The 15533-nt window shown below is 39.9% G+C and overlaps 1 protein-coding gene across 1 annotated transcript; it reads right to left on the reverse strand.

Moving 5' to 3' along the window:
* Positions 1 to 441: 441 nt before the first annotated feature.
* Positions 442 to 15127, reverse strand: CUNH6orf58 (chromosome unknown C6orf58 homolog). Its single transcript, XM_010213314.2, has 6 exons — positions 14809 to 15127; positions 9254 to 9340; positions 4914 to 5098; positions 3800 to 3933; positions 3110 to 3348; positions 442 to 629 (listed from the first exon to the last, which is right to left on the reverse strand). Exons 1-6 carry the CDS (start codon positions 15125 to 15127, stop codon positions 442 to 444), a joined length of 1152 nt encoding a protein of 383 aa, XP_010211616.2.
* Positions 15128 to 15533: the final 406 nt, after the last annotated feature.

Consider the following 15533-nt stretch of genomic DNA (forward strand, 5'->3'; position numbering starts at 1 on the left):
AAGTTTAAAAGTTGATTGCTGCTGTTCAGTAAAATAACAACTGCTAGAAAACGTCAACTCAAGACATTGGTTTTTAATCCCCGTTTCAAATAAAAGTTCTGGATTATTATTCGTTACACCATCAGGAACATGGGAAATTGCATATCTGGTGGGATCCTTGTATACAGGGAAAAACAGTCTGAAACAAAATATAATTTGCTTTTATTTAGTTTTGCCCCCAATAATAACAGATTATATGAAAAGTACAAATAGCTAATAAAGTCAGATATTATGTCAGATATATTCCTCAGGAGAAGAATGAAGTCATGAGATAATTAAGAAAATTAAGGACAGAAATGTTGATTCAATAGGAGAGAAATGCACACGTGGCTCCTCATTAAATTCTGCTCTATGAAATTACCAAAACCAGATTACCAGATTCATCGCTCTTAAAAGATTAAATCAATCAATGCTGGAGCTGCTTTTTGTCAAGAAACTGGATGCTGCCAGGTCAGCTCGCTTCAGAAGATTATATATTTCCATTGGGTTAAACTTCTGGCTTGTAACCAAGTCTTCAATCAGTTTTCGGCCCAATTCTCTTCCTGTTTCGGTAGACATAGTCTTTCTCCAGAGTTTCAGCAGCAATCCTCCTTGGAAAGAGACACAACATGACATCATCAAATTAGCGTGAAGCGTACACAGCTCGCAGTGCGCAGGGGATGTAGCAAACACCTACCACCCCTATGGACAGCAAGGTGAGGACAAAGCTGAGACAGGCTGAGGGCATAATGATTGCCTACAAGGACGTAAGTAGACACAGACCATCCATTCAGCTCAGGACCCTTGGTATTGATCAACAGCTGGGTTCGTTCCCTTGTCATCAGCGTGGAGAGTCAAAATCGTTGAAGGCAGATGCTCAGATCTTGTTCTGCAGTCGTGCAGAGCTCCCTGGCTTGGTACTTATAACCACGTGCTTTGCCGTCTTCTACTGTAGGTCCGCCAAGGTTTTGTGCTTCTCCCCAGCTAAGGCCTCAGGCTAAGGAGGCATAGGATCCCAGTTCCCCCATCTAGATTATGAGAGGTGGCTCATGGAAGCCATCTGGCCTGTCTAGTATTACACTATCTTACAAGATATTCACTGGCTGTCCCCCAGTGCTGTCCATACTGATCTTTATGATGAACCAGGGGGCCACAGAGGAAATCTGAGGGGAAAGAAAAGTCCCCTAAAAAGCAAAGAGGGGTTTAAACAGTCTCCTGAAAAAAGAAGCTTCTGCCAGTTTCATTCTCACAGGATTTTACCAGGGAGTGGAAGAGTTAAGAGAAAAAGGCTGCAAACACCCCTCTTCCCTACCCTAGCAGACAGATGCGTGTACTGCTCCAGGCAATCAGGTGAGAACAGCAGGAGAAGCCCAGGACAACAAAGCTTCTGCTCTTTTACCTTGGCATATCAGTGAGAGGCAGAGCATAAAAAATAAAGCTTCTGTCTCTGTCACTCAAGAGATTTTAGAGGTGGCAGAGCACTCTCTGAGTGCAGCTCTCTGCTAGATGGAGAGAGGCAGGGAGGAGAAAATAAGGAGTATTGAATCAAGAAATCAAATGTCACTGTGTTTTGGACGAGGTCCCATCCTGTGAGGTGCTTTATTTGTTACCAAAGTTTCCAGCACCAGAAGAGCACTCCACATCTCAGATGATGCATTTGAAACTTTGAAGCAGCTGACTACTAAAGCAAGGTGTTGTGTTTTGTCACGAGTGTCACTTCAATAAGACTTAGCATTTCAGTTCCCTGTTCAGATGGTGGACCCAGACTCAAATCAAATATAGTCTGAAGCTCTGTTTCTGATCTGCAAAGCAGTCATTGGGCTGAGTTAGTAGGCATTTACCTCTCGGCTGAACACCAAGCTCATCACCTTATTAGCAAGACCAGGAAATCCCTGGCCTGCAGTGCCAGGGTTTCCAGCCTCTGACTTCATTGTTGATGGCCTGCACCCACATGAAATGTCTCCAACCTCCCCTTATCATTGTTGTCTTCTGCATCCATGCTATTTGTCCTCCCTCTCTCCACTGCTGCCTTTGTGCTCTGGTCCCCACTTACCCATGCTCTGGTGTGTTGTGGTCTCCCCTTGCTGGTCATGCTTTTCCCTGCCTTGCTTCCCCTCTCACCAAGGGGATGGGTACTGGAGACAGCTATAGAAAGCCTGCATGGCGGGATGGATCACTGGCATGGGACAAAGCTGTAAAAGTGCCTCGATCAGGCTATGAGGCTTCCTTCACATTTTGTGGAAGGTGTAAGGGAAGCACTCGGAGGGTGAGGATGCTATTTTGTAACATTTAATAGTTTCATTAAATGGCTTTTTTCTGCTAGGAAATACACGTAGCATGAGCGCTTTCACTGAAATATATAGGCAGAAGAAAAAGATCACAAAACAACTTCCACAGCTATGGATAATCATTTTATAATGTAGGAATCCTTTGTTTTATATGGTATTTTCACTTAAAGACGCAAAAAAAAAAATCCTTCATAAAGGAGGGAAAAAAAGTGCCACCTGAGTAAACTAAAGTTGAATGGAAGTATGCACTCAAGCCACAGAAGTATGTAATTCTGCATGTCACCACTGGATGGTGATGCACAACTTATTTTAGATAAAGTGATGCAGCCAAGATTGTCTAACAAGATAGTTTGCTAAAACGGGTTATATTTGGTTATTATATCTGGATTGAGAGAAGAAAAATAGAGAATACTTCTGGGCACACAAACTGTTGTTCATGACAGCCTTTTTTTGCTAATGATCCCAGCTAATCTAACAACTTCATTTATAGCCTTAATATTTTCAGATTTATCTGGAGAAATGCAAACTAGTTTTTCTTTGAAATATGAAGGAAAAAGTTAGGTCAATTGCTCAAGGAAATGATGCATTTAACTCGTGTGAAATCTTCATGTGTGAAAACTCATTTCATGAGTTCTGTCACAGGAAGCTTTGGGTGTGTTATGATTTTATTTTTATTGTACTACGCTATCAGTAGCATCTACTATTTTATATTGAAAGTCACTGTGATCATTTGGAGAAAAGTTTACAGAGAATAAGATATCAAATATATATGAACTTCAGATATATGCAGATTGGACTCATACCTGTTAATTTATTTGTCTTGTGAAGAGCACTCAGTGAAAACAAGACTTTGTTTTGTTGTGTGCTGAAGTCATAGATGAATGGGATAACATCTCCTTCAACAAGCATCCTCTGAGGCAGGAAAACCTGGAAGTGGTTTGTACTCCACAAATCTGTAGAGAAGTGTGTGGCTGCAATGAAATCTACACCACTAGCCCAGTCTTCTCCAAAATTTGCTTCTGGATCAGAGAGATATATTAATCTGAAAGAAATCAAAAGGAAAATGTAACAGATAGATAATTGAAATCCAACACAGAACTCATTAGTCTATCATTTAGCCCGAACATATTTATTCATTATAATATTCTGAGCAGTCTCAATGTCAGTGTCTTAAACTCACCTTCAGCCTTTTATGCCTAGAGACATCATTGCCTCTAGGCCAGATTAGCCAAAGCTTATGCTCTGAATCCCAGGCCCCAGAGTGTGCACAGCATCTTATTTTTAAGCACATAGCATGGCATGGCCCACTGGTGGCAGCCTGGACAGTTAGCAATGCAGGGACTGCAACTCTTATTGCCATGCAGTTCTTGGCTCCAAGAGAGCCAAAGAGCAGAGCTGCAGAAAGCACATATTGGCTTTAGTCAGATATTATCCTTACCAACAGACAAAGAAGTGGTGAAGGTTCCTTTTGACCGTGGGTCTGATTCTCTTACCTGTCCTGGAACCTAGGTAAAGCATAAGCAATGGATGCCACATGTGCCTTCCACAGGTGACCAAGGGCATCATCCAGGCTGAAGGAGGATTGTGTTGTAGGGCTCTCAGTTTTTTGGTCTGTAGATAACAGATACTACAACAAAAGGGGATAAAAGTCAGAAAAAATAATTCTGTCTTTTTTTTTCAAAGCCTGATTTTGGATTTATGCATATAGTTCACAAAACAGTAAGTTTGCAAGCTGAATAAAATTGCTTTTCAATAGACAAAATGGGTTGCTTTCACTTTCTAAGTAATAGCAGTACTTGGTATTGAGAGAAAAAGTTGTTCAATATAGAGGTACAAACCAAATTCTTATCTCCATTGAAGTTAATGGGATTTGCATGTCTGCTTTTGACTGATGAAGTAATGTGATTTAGGTTAAGTGATCTGTTGCAATAGTTCAGTGGACTTTTCTGTCTGAGTGTCATGGAAGCTTTCATGATACAATAGTTGGATTCCTTGAAGTTCTTTCAGCTGCAACTTATCAAGATTTTCAGAAAATAAGTGGCTCCTAATGGCTGTCAGTAAGGCTATTCAAGTAGTAGACCTTTTATACTGTCTAAACTTTCTAAACTTTTGTTAAGGAAAAAGAAACTTAAGAAAACAGATAAAAACATAGTCACAGATCCCATCTTCCTTTATAATCTCTTGTTCCATTTGGAGTTGCCAGGAGGGTTTACACTTTATTTTATTTATTTATTTTTCAGATGTTAGCAAGAATAAATAAACCCTGTAAAACCATCATTTCATTTTAAATGGTAATATTCTATCTCACATACTTATTTTGCATTGCTAGTATAAGCAGTATAGTAACCTTGTAACTGTTAACAGCTTCTTGGGGCACAATCGAAAGTACGGGATTATTCTGAAAGGAAGGAACAAATCCATAGCCTGTAAAAATCCTGGACTTCTCTGTCTCCCTTTATGTCATGCTTTTCATTTTTCCTGCTTATTACTTATGTATCATACAGTTACTTACAACAAACCAAGCCCTCTGAATCTTACAAACAATAATAATTTTAAAGTGATTTGCTGGCATAATTTTCTGTAAAATATAAAGTAAAAATTATTTACTTCAAAATAGGTCTTCCACTCATCCATGAGCTCGGGAATGTGAGAACGGCAGTCAGCAACACTGTAACAAAAATAATCTCTTAACTCCTCTGGTGGTAATATTTCTATTTCATACGGCAACTCTCCAAAAAGGCCAGCTTCCACTGCACCCAGAAAGGGTATAATAGCCAGATAGTAATTAATACCTGTAACAATAATTAGAAAAGATTTTAACCACAAGCAAATTAAAAAACATACAAACAAACAAAAACCTAAACATTCTCTAAAACCAAATACAAGTCTTTCAAATTGCCACTGATACAACTGTGTTCAGCAATATAATGTACTAAAGATGGCATCTGTATTGATTTCTATATGATTTATAACATTCCTTTATATATTGCTCATTAGTAACTTTGCATGAGTTGAGAGTGCCGTACTTTGCAGGAAAGGATACACAATTGGAAAAAAATAGGTTTCTATAGGTTATAATGGAGAGGACATTACAGGCCTCTCAAATGTTGGTTGCCAGACAGGCACAGAAAACAAGTTTTAGGGTGAAAAAAAGTGACTCCAGGAGTACAGTTTACATAAAAAACTTCATAGACATGCTAAGCATGTAAGAAAGAGAAAGGCAAATACTATTGATATTTTACCATAAAATGGTAAGTTTGCTTTCAAAAAAAAAAAATCCACCTGATCCACCTGCTAGAGCATTTATCCAGCCTGAAGGAAGACCAGGTTCAGTTCCTATCTCTGCCTGACCACATCTCTGTGAAAGTGTCCACATGGCTACTGGATAGTCTTCATATGGAAGGAGAAATTCAAATACTTCTCCCTCTCCCTTCTCTGTCTCTTCTCTTTTTCTTTCTTTTATTTTTTTTTTAAGAAAAAGAATTGTTTAATAACTTTCAGACTTTCAGTGAAGGAAAACCTGGAGTTTATATATTCTATGTCTTGGATGAGTAGTGCTTTACACATGCTGACGCTTGGGACCACTGGCTTCCTACAGATTTAGTACATAGTTTCAGCAATAAGATGAAACTGAGCTGGGCCTTGCTTCTTGTTCACTGTTTTCATGAGATGTGTTGAAATTTGGACTTCATATTGGAAAATATTTGTGTTCTTTTAAAAGTGCCTTCATATATTACGTATTTATGCCTGCCTGGGGACTCAGAGAACAGAAAATAATGCAAAAAGGAATGCAATTCCACAGGAAGAGGAAGAACTTCTTAGGCAGCAATTGTGTGGTGTCTCATACACCTCAGGGAACACCAAATGCCAGCTCCTGGTTGAGTTTCATTCCTGTCTTGGTATGACTATGTGGGCCAGAGAGAGCTGCCCTAAAAGTTCACCAAAAGCATGCACATTCTTAAAGCAGTGCATGACGCTTCTGTATCCTCTGCAAGATTTCTGCAGGTCTCCTGTGGTAGTAAGATGAAAAAGGCTGAGTTTGTAAACTTTCTGGAGGCATCAAAATGAGTGTCAGGTGATAGTGTTGTTTTTAAATCAAGCAAGGCAGCGAGGAGGATGGTGCTGGCCTCTTTTCACTGGTGGCAACCAACAGAACTAGAGGAAGCGGCCGGAAACTGAAGCATCAAAAGTTCCATGGGAATTTAAGGAAAAATTTCTTATCAGTGAGGGTGACAGAGCACTGGAACAGGTTGCCCAGAGAGGTTGTGGAGTCTCCTTCTCTGGAGATCTTCAAAACCCATTTGGATGCAGTCTTGTGCCACGTGCTGTAGGTGACCCTGCGTGTGCAGGGGGGTTGGACTAGACGACCTCTAGAGGTCCCTTCCAACCTTAACGATTCTATGATCCTATGGTTCTATGAAGTGAGGAACAGGAATGCAAACGCTAAGGAATTAGAGGAAGTTTCTGTTCCAGGGAGGTCACCTGGTTGTGCAGCACTAAGCAATGACTATTCTTACTCAATCACTACCCGAGACACCTTTCCCTGGAGGATCTAGTGCTTGCCAGCCTCAGAGACAGTAAATCAAACTGATTGGTTGTACCAAGTATTGCAGTGTCTTTTGGCTCTACTCTAAATTTACATATTTAATTTGCTTACATCTTTAATCACATAAAATATGTACATTTAATTTTTGGCTCACTGCCTGAAGTTTTATGCAACCTCAATAACAAAGTAGCCATGTGGCAAGGAGGGGTAAGTTGTTTAAGACAGCTCACCAGCAGGTCTCGTGGAGGAGGAGAGCTTGCAACAAGAGAGTCCAAGTGAGGAAGCAAAGGAAATGAAGACGAGAGATAATGGAGGAAAAGTGCCAGAGGTTGAAAGAGGGGCAGTTGTCCTCTAGGAAGAGAAAGAACATAGAAACTAAAAGATTGATGAGGCTTTTTACTTACTTAAAAAGAGATTTTTGTGATGTTATTGCCTTTATATAGAACTGTTGGCTGTAAGCTATAGGTCAGGCTTGTCTTTTTTTTTTTTTTTTTTCCCATCCTACCTGTCAGTTCCATCTCTGAAAAAGTAGAGAAAAAAATTCCAAAAGGGTCTGAGTTCCAATTTCAGAAAAAAATCATTTATTCAGAAAATAAAAAAGGAGTCTAGAAAGCACTGATTTTCACTCAGATTAAAAAAAAATAGAAATTGTAGACTTTTTAAATAATTTGTTCATTCAGCTTTGAAAAATGGCAACAAAAATATGTTTGGAAGTTTTGTATGCAGAGTGACTATAATACACCACACAGTTTGGGAGTAGGCAAATTAATTATACATATTTGTTTCATCAGGTGAGAAAACATTCTGTCCTTTATGAGAAAACATAATTGTGTGTCCTTTATATTTTCTCGATAGGCTCAACAAAAACATCAAGATGGTTGGCAATATTATTTTCCACCAGCTCTGTGGAAATCTAGCTACACATTATCGTTTGAGTAGACATAGGTACCTACTGCAGAAAATAGCAGAGGGAAATAAGATTATTAGAAAAACATTAAAATCATTAACATTAAGAAGCAACATTAAGAACACTAAATACTCGGTAGTTGGAACTGTCAGATTTCTTGCTTGAGCAAATATAAGGCCCTTGAGACAAAGCATGTTGTAGTATTGGTGCTTTTTCTACAGATACTGTAAGTGATATCCCCTAGACTACCTTAGCCCATGATAAATAGATATCCTTGAGTTGTACAGAGCAAAGATTACAAACCTAATATCACCGTTTTTGTGAAAACACTGGCCCCTATAAAGCTTAATATTTGCTTAAGTGTAATGGATAGACCCATTCTCCAGTTAGATCAGAGATACATATTTTTACTACTAAAATGCTGATGTGCTTCATGCTACAAGAAACTGTGCAGACCATCAAAAACAGCTGCTTGGTCCCTCCAGTTTAGTAGGGACACCTATGAATGACCTGAATTATCACAAGTATCCAAGAAGTTTGGGTATTTCCATTTCAGAAGGGCTGTTTGAATTAGTTGGATGTGTATTTTTGAGATGTTGAGACTGCCACTGGGACTGACACTGGAAATTCTGATCTTTACACTCATTTCTCTTTCTCTCTCTGCCTTCAGGCTTTCTACTTAAGGGAATAATGCGATATCTTTAATACAATTTCAGCTCACTAGGAATCTAAAGCCAGTATTAAAGTAAGCATAAATTATCTTATAGCTCTAGTTTCAGTTAGATACTTGAAAACCCACTGGATAAATGCTTTCATCATAATGAAGATAATGAAGTTATTTGAGTGTCATGGTCATAATATCTCCCTTTATTTTCCCTTTCGTAGTCAACTGCGAAGATACAAATGAAAGCCGAAATGTCTAATCATGTATCAAGGATGATACAAGAACCACAAAGGTTCCTGCTTGACATTCTCACACTAAGTTTGAGTTTGAAGTGCCAGTATTTAAACTGAACTAATCTGGAGTCTCTTTCTTTGGAGATATTGAGAACCTGCCTGGATGCAATCCTGTGTAATGTGCTCTAGGTGTCCCTGTTTGAAGAAGGGGGTTGGGCTAGATGATCTCTAGAGGTCCTTTCCAGCCTCAAGCATTCTGTGATTCTGTGAAATCTGGCATGGAGTGATTTAAAAATGTAATCTCTACAAATGTCTACAAATATAGGTACCCAACAGGTATTTCCCACGTGTTTTTTCATAAATTTTTGAAATGCAAACATCTCTTAAGGCTCCTTTTTTTCAGAAAAGTTATCAAGGTCAGTTAGTTTTAATTTACTTAGTCATACTGAGATGTCAGGCTCAATTTTTTTAATGAAGAGCTATGTAACACTGAAATTAATTTTTAATATAGAAGATCAAGTGGACGAGAGATTCTGAATTGCCATCTAGGGCATAAATCATATTTTGGAGAAGAATAGTATAAAAGCATATACTTACAGGCCCACCAGCTTCTTACAGATATGTACAGAAGGTCTCCAGCTTCAGAGCCACTGGAAGTCACACTGGAAGGATCTGCTAATCTGCCTGAATCAAATGAAACAACATGCCAAATGTTTCTCAATCTTTTTCACATAAAAACCCCTCTGAGGCCAAAAAAAAAACTTATACAAGTAAGGCATGCAGAATTTTGCTCAGAGAAGCAAAAAAATACTGTTGTTCTGCTTCATAAACTACTGTTCTTACAGTACCTGAATTTCTCAGTCAATACCTCATACAGTGCATAACAATCTGACTGTGCTTTGCAGTTGAATTTATTGCTTACTGTAAAAGTATTCTGAGTTTTATGAAACTGTCTGAAAGCAGAACTTAACAAGCTGATATTTTTATAGAGATATAAATACACATGCCCATAAGGACGTAACTGCATGCAAAACTGACACATTTTTGATAGAGGTAAAGGTGATAATGTAATGAGCAGAATAGCATAAAATTAATGTGCTGGTAATTGCCTCACCTAGTGAGCAGGTATGATAGAGAATCCCTTCCAGTTTAACCGTACATACAAGCAGGCTCTTAATGTAAATATATACAAGCAAACATTGTTGTATCTGGTTAGCAGAGTTTAGAGGCGCCTATGTTCTTGCAAACATTCAAGACATTTCACATGAAGACAAGTAAAGACATTTAACTTTAAGAAAAGATTGATTAAGCATTGGAACAGGCTGCTCGGGGAAGTGGTGGAGTCACCAGCCTTGGCAGTGTTCAAGAAATGTGTAGATGAGGCACTTGAGGACATAGTTTAGCAGGCATGGTGATGATAGGTTTACCGTTGGACTGGGTGATCTTGAAGGTCTTTTCCAACCACAATGATTCTGTGATTCTACATTATATGAAGAAATAGCTTAACTCATCAAAGCACTTAGATATGTACATAATGTAGATATGTAAGTATGTATGTAGTGAGTCAGGAAGCCTGCTTAATGACATGCAGTTACCATGATCAGGTCCAGTGATATGAGCTGATTCTGTCACTCAAAAAACACCCTGCAGAGTACATACCCTCTGATGACTAAGCTGAATACAATCATTGTCATTCATGTCATGTCAGAACTAACCTTCATGCCCTCATGACATTAACAACTGGTGTTTGTGTTAAGACACCTGGTACTGTTTTCTCAGAGAGAAGAGATGATCATGAATTGTGCGCATATACATTTTCCTAACTATCCTTCCCAGTTGACTGGATGGAGCTTGTGGGCTAGGGAATGCTAGCTGATCAAGCACAAAGTCTTTCAGTAGGAAAGCACTGAAAGCAGGAGCTTGCACTGGAGAGAAATGCACTTTTTTTTTTTTTTTTTTTGTATGAAGACTGGTGTTTCTAAGCATTGTAAACACAGAACCCTTTTTTCCTTCACACTTTTTTTGTCTTCAGCAGACAGTTGGAAGTAGCCTCATGATCACAGGCCCTGGTTCTCCTTGGAGACTTCAGTCCCCCTGATATCTGTCTTTCCAGACAACACAGATAGGCACAAACAGTCCAGTAGGTTCTTATACAGCATTGATGACAACTTTTCGACACAGGTGGTATCAGTCAAAGGGAAGAGGTGTGCTGCTGGAACTTGTACTAACAAATAAAGAAGGACTGGTTGGAGATGTGAAGGTTGGGGGCTGCCTTGGTTGCAGTGAGCATGGGATGGTGGAGTTCAGGATCCTGTGAGAAGAAAGCAGGATGGCAAGTACTATTGCAAACCTAGACTTCAGGAGAGCAATTTTTCACCTCTTCAAGGACCTACTTGAAGGAATCTCATGGATTAGGGCCGTAGAAAGAAGAGGAAGGGTCCAAGAGAGTATTCAAGCATTAGTGGTGCATCCCTTTGACTAAAAAGTAAGGAAAGTGGGCAGGAGATCTGAGTGGATGAACGAAGAGCTCCAGGTAAAACTCAAACAGAAGAAGGAAGTATACAGAATGCAGAAAAAAAGAGACAAGCCACTTGGGAGGAATATAGGAATGATGTCAGAGTATGCTGAGATACAATGAGGAAGACTAAGGCCTGCTTGGAATTAAATCTGGCAAGGAATGTTAAGGACAACAAGAAGGACTTCTTCAATACATTAACAGCAAAAGGAAGACTAGGGAAAATGTGGGTCCACTGCTGAATGTGGTGGGTGTTCTGGTGATGAAGGATACAGAGAAGGCAGAGTTACTGAATGCCACCTTTTCTTTAATCTTTACTAAGGCCAGCCCTCAGGAATCCAAGACTGTGGAGACAAGCGTCTTAAAGTGAAGACTTTCCTGTACTTGAGGAGTATTGTGTTAAAGATCGTTCAGGCAAACCTGACAACAAATCTGTGAGCCCCTCACAGGAATGTGATTAGCAATTCAAAGTCTAGTTGGAGGCCCACAGCTAGCACTGTCCCTCAGGGGTCCATATCCAGTCTTGTTCAACTTCTTCATCAGTGACCTGGACAGAGCGCACCCTCAGCAGATTTGCTGATGATCCAAGACTGGGAAGAGTGGCTGATACACCAGAAGATTGTGCTTCAGAGATACCTGGACAGGCTGGAAATTTGAGCGAGAGGAACCTCATGAAGTTAACAAAATACAAGATTCTGCATCTAGGGAGGACCTTGCACTCCATGCAGGTTAGGGACTGACCTGCTGGAAAGCAGATTGACAGAGAAGGACTTGAAAACCCTGGTGAACAACAAGTTGACCATGTGCCAGCAATGGTCTTGGTCTTGTGACCAAGAAGACCGATGCTATCTTGAGTTGCACTCGGAAGAGTGTTGCCAGAAGGGAGGTGATCTTCCTCCTCTACTCAGCCCTGCAAAGGCCACATCTAGAGTGCTGTGTCCAGTACTCTAGGGCTCCACAGTACAAGAGAGACATGGAACTACCGCAGAGAGTCCAGCACAGGGCTATGAAGGTAATAAGGGGACTGGAGCATCTCTTCTGTGAGGAAAGGCAGAGAGAGCTGTGTCTGTTTAGCCCAGAGAGGAGAAAACTGAAAGGGGATCTTGTCAGTGTATACAAATATCTTCAGGGAGAGTGTAAAGACAATTGAACCAAATTATTTTCAGCAGTGCCCAGCAATAGGAAAGAGGCAACAAGCACAAGCTGAAAAGCAGAAAGTTCTATCTGAACATGAGGAAAAACTTCCTGACAGAGTGACAAAGCACTGGAATAGGCTGCCCAGAGAGATTGCGAAGTCTCCTTCTCTACTTATATTCAACCCGGCCCTGGACATGATCCTGGACAGCATGCTCTAGGTGACCCTGCTTGAGCAGGAGCGTTGGACTAAATAATCTCCAGAGGTCCCTTCCAAACTCAACCATTCTGTGATTCAGGAATATCTAAGGCCGACAATATTTGTTCTCAATTCTGTACGGGGAAAGTCAGAATCTTCTGCAATGACCTGGGATTACCTGGTAATACTTATACTTTCTTTGGTAGCATTGTACACATAGCTGTTCTTACTCAAATCCAACTTTGATTGTGGAGAAGATTCCGTCATCTTCATATTATTGTATTTTCCTAAATAATTTGGATGTTTCCCAATTCTATCCACACTATTGTTTATTCTTTATTGTCTAGCACATCATTAAGATAGAATGCTGTTCTATTTCTTATACCTTTAATTGTCATATTTCTCAGCAACATATAACTTTCACGACCAGCGAGGACTGTGAACAATGTATTTCACATGCTTTTTGAGGGTGCTTTGTTGTCCTGCACTATGAATTCAGGTCTTCCATTTGACTGTCCAAGCTCATTATATTGATACACAAATACTTCACTCCTCACTGTTCTAAGCAGGCTGTCTACCTGGATTACTAACTACTAGCCTCACTACTACACATGCCAAAATTCTGTCTTTTCTTTCCCCTTTTTCCACTTAACCTTCAACATACTTATCAATTCCAGCAATGTTAAACTCTGTCTCAAAGTCTGGCATCTCTTACGTCCAGGAGGTGTCAATTCGTCAAGAAAAGTCCTCTGCCACTGCCTGCTTGGTAATACTGAAATTCATCTTGCATCACATTACCATGACTAGAAGTCTCTGATGGCCTTTATTGTCTTGTCATACTTTCATCAGATCCTCCTCCACTAGGATCTGAAAGAGGTAAATCATTCCACTGAATGATTCAGATTTCTTTCTTTCCCAAACTTCTTTCCCAGTACTGCAGGAGATGAGACCATACTACCTAAACAGGTTGCCCTCTGCAGGTCCTCCTTCTAGTGCAGCTTCTGCAAACAGTCTTCCTTGTCCTTACCATGTGCTGGATCAGCTCTTCTGCTGCATCCCATATATAAAGACGCATAGGGCAAAAGCCTACCTAAACTCCAAACATACTTTTCCTGCTGATATCTGTTTGTCAGGTAGTTGTCTGCTTGAACTTCACTTACTCTCTCTCCTTTTCATCTTTTTGCCTAACAATTGTTTTCCATGCTGGCAGCCTTCCTTCACCAGCTGCAGAGTCTCCATCTTTCTGCAAACAAACATCCAGCCAAACCACCACTTCACAGAACTATAGATTGTCACCAGTAAACTGAACAACAAGTGGAGAAATATATTTGCTTATAGGTAGGTGGAAAGAAGGATTTACCACACAGTGCTGGCACAAGTTCCAACAAGCATTGCTGATTATTGTTCTCTTCTCCCCCACTTCTTCCAGTTACTAGAATAGGGTTGTTAAGTTAGTTAACTCCAGCTTTGAATGAAAAGCTTCACTGTGTGTGAAGCAATGAGCAGAGAACACATTTTCTGATAAACCCTTGATAAGATATTGCAGCCTTAACCTCAAAGGACTTTTCACACATGAAATGGCCAACAAACAGACAGGAATGAAAGGCCCAGATAGCAATAGGCTTTTGTAAAATGAGCCACAAGAATTTGAAGCTCATTAGAAAAACCCAGAAAAAATATACCTGCTAAAGTGCACTTTTTTTTTCTTTAAATATATTTAAAATATAACAAGTCTACTTCTAAATTCATCTAGAAGAGTGAAAAGTGAAACAAATTCTGAGTGGTGAAGTGGATTTTCAATCATCTGTATTTTAAATAAAACTCAAATCAGTGATAAAAGTCCAGAAAATGAACAGACCAATAAAATAAAATAAAATAAATAAAATAAAGCAAACAACTAACAAATTCAGAACAATACTGCAAAGTTGCAAAGTGCAGTTTATAAATTTAGCTTCAATATTCTGGAATAACTGGAATATCTTTGGAAGTATTTTCAGCAAATTGCAAAAATACTCTCTTCATTTGATCTAGTAGTATTTCTTAACCACAAACCTTTTGGATTCTAATCAGTTATACGGGTAGCAATGTCTTTTCCTATCAGAAAGTTCAGTGTCTGTTGTTCAAACAGGCAAGTTTGACTTAATTCAGAAATTCTCATTCAAATCATCATCTAGCAGAGTATGTCAAAATTTAGACTGTCTGAGGCTGCACTGGGCTTACAAAGCAGAAAACTTGGAAGCAATGACCCAGAATGGGTCTGATAAACACAAAGCTGTTTCTACTGCTTAAAGACATAATTCATACCTGTACGAAATTGCCACCCATGCTGCAATGGCAATCCCCAGAGAATATTACCAAAATTGTGGGATCCAAAAGCAGTAAAATATTTAGTTGAAGCGTTTAGCAAATTCTTATACACTCCCAGTCGTTCTCGGTAGTTCCAAGCATTGATGACAATTGTGTTGTCTTCTACTGGGAAATCCAGCAGGTTTTCAGGGGCAGAATCCCACAGAGGAGGATAGATATCTTCCCTGATGGCATTTTTTCCTCTGATGGCAGCCTCTGAATTCAGGGTAGCAGTTGCTACAAGAACGAGAGCATGTATGTCAAAGTATGCCCACATCGTGGAGGTTTGTGACCCAGGTGTTTGTTGCCACACGACCTTTATCGAACATGAGGGCTGGGCAAAAGAGTGAGTCAGGCAGAACGGGTCTCCTGTCTCCTTCCCTCTTTCCTGTGAGCCTGACGTGGCACTGTCAGATTAGCAAGCTGTGAGTAACACTGAGACCTCCGTCCTCCCATTGAGAGCTGGGGAGGAGCAGCCCACAATACATACACAGCCCCCAGGCCAGAGCCCACCTGTCTGTAAGGCCATTGCATGATGGTATTGGTTATAGTGGCATCATATACCCTTTTGTCCATGTATTTTTTAAGAGCTGATATCTTCCTTTTCTCTGCCTAGCTCTTCAGCATTAATAATGGACAACAATATTGCAGATGTGAGGGCTCCTGTGATGTTAGCTGGACAT

Source organism: Tinamus guttatus, unplaced genomic scaffold (assembly GCF_059628265.1).
Source record: "Tinamus guttatus ecotype Peru unplaced genomic scaffold, ASM5962826v1 Tinamus_guttatus_pri_ptg000366l, whole genome shotgun sequence".
NCBI classification, from domain to species: Eukaryota; Metazoa; Chordata; class Aves; order Tinamiformes; family Tinamidae; genus Tinamus; species Tinamus guttatus.

Coding starts and splice junctions, on each gene's coding strand:
- CUNH6orf58 (XM_010213314.2), bottom strand. CDS start 15,127: ATGTGGGCATACTTTGACATACATGCTCTCGTTCTTGTAGCAACTGCT. Junction 9,341..14,808: donor TGGGTGGCAATTTCGTACAG/GTATGAATTATG, acceptor CATTTGATTCAG/GCAGATTAGCAGATCCTTCC. Junction 630..3,109: donor CAAGACAAATAAATTAACAG/GTATGAGTCCAA, acceptor TCTCTTTCCAAG/GAGGATTGCTGCTGAAACTC.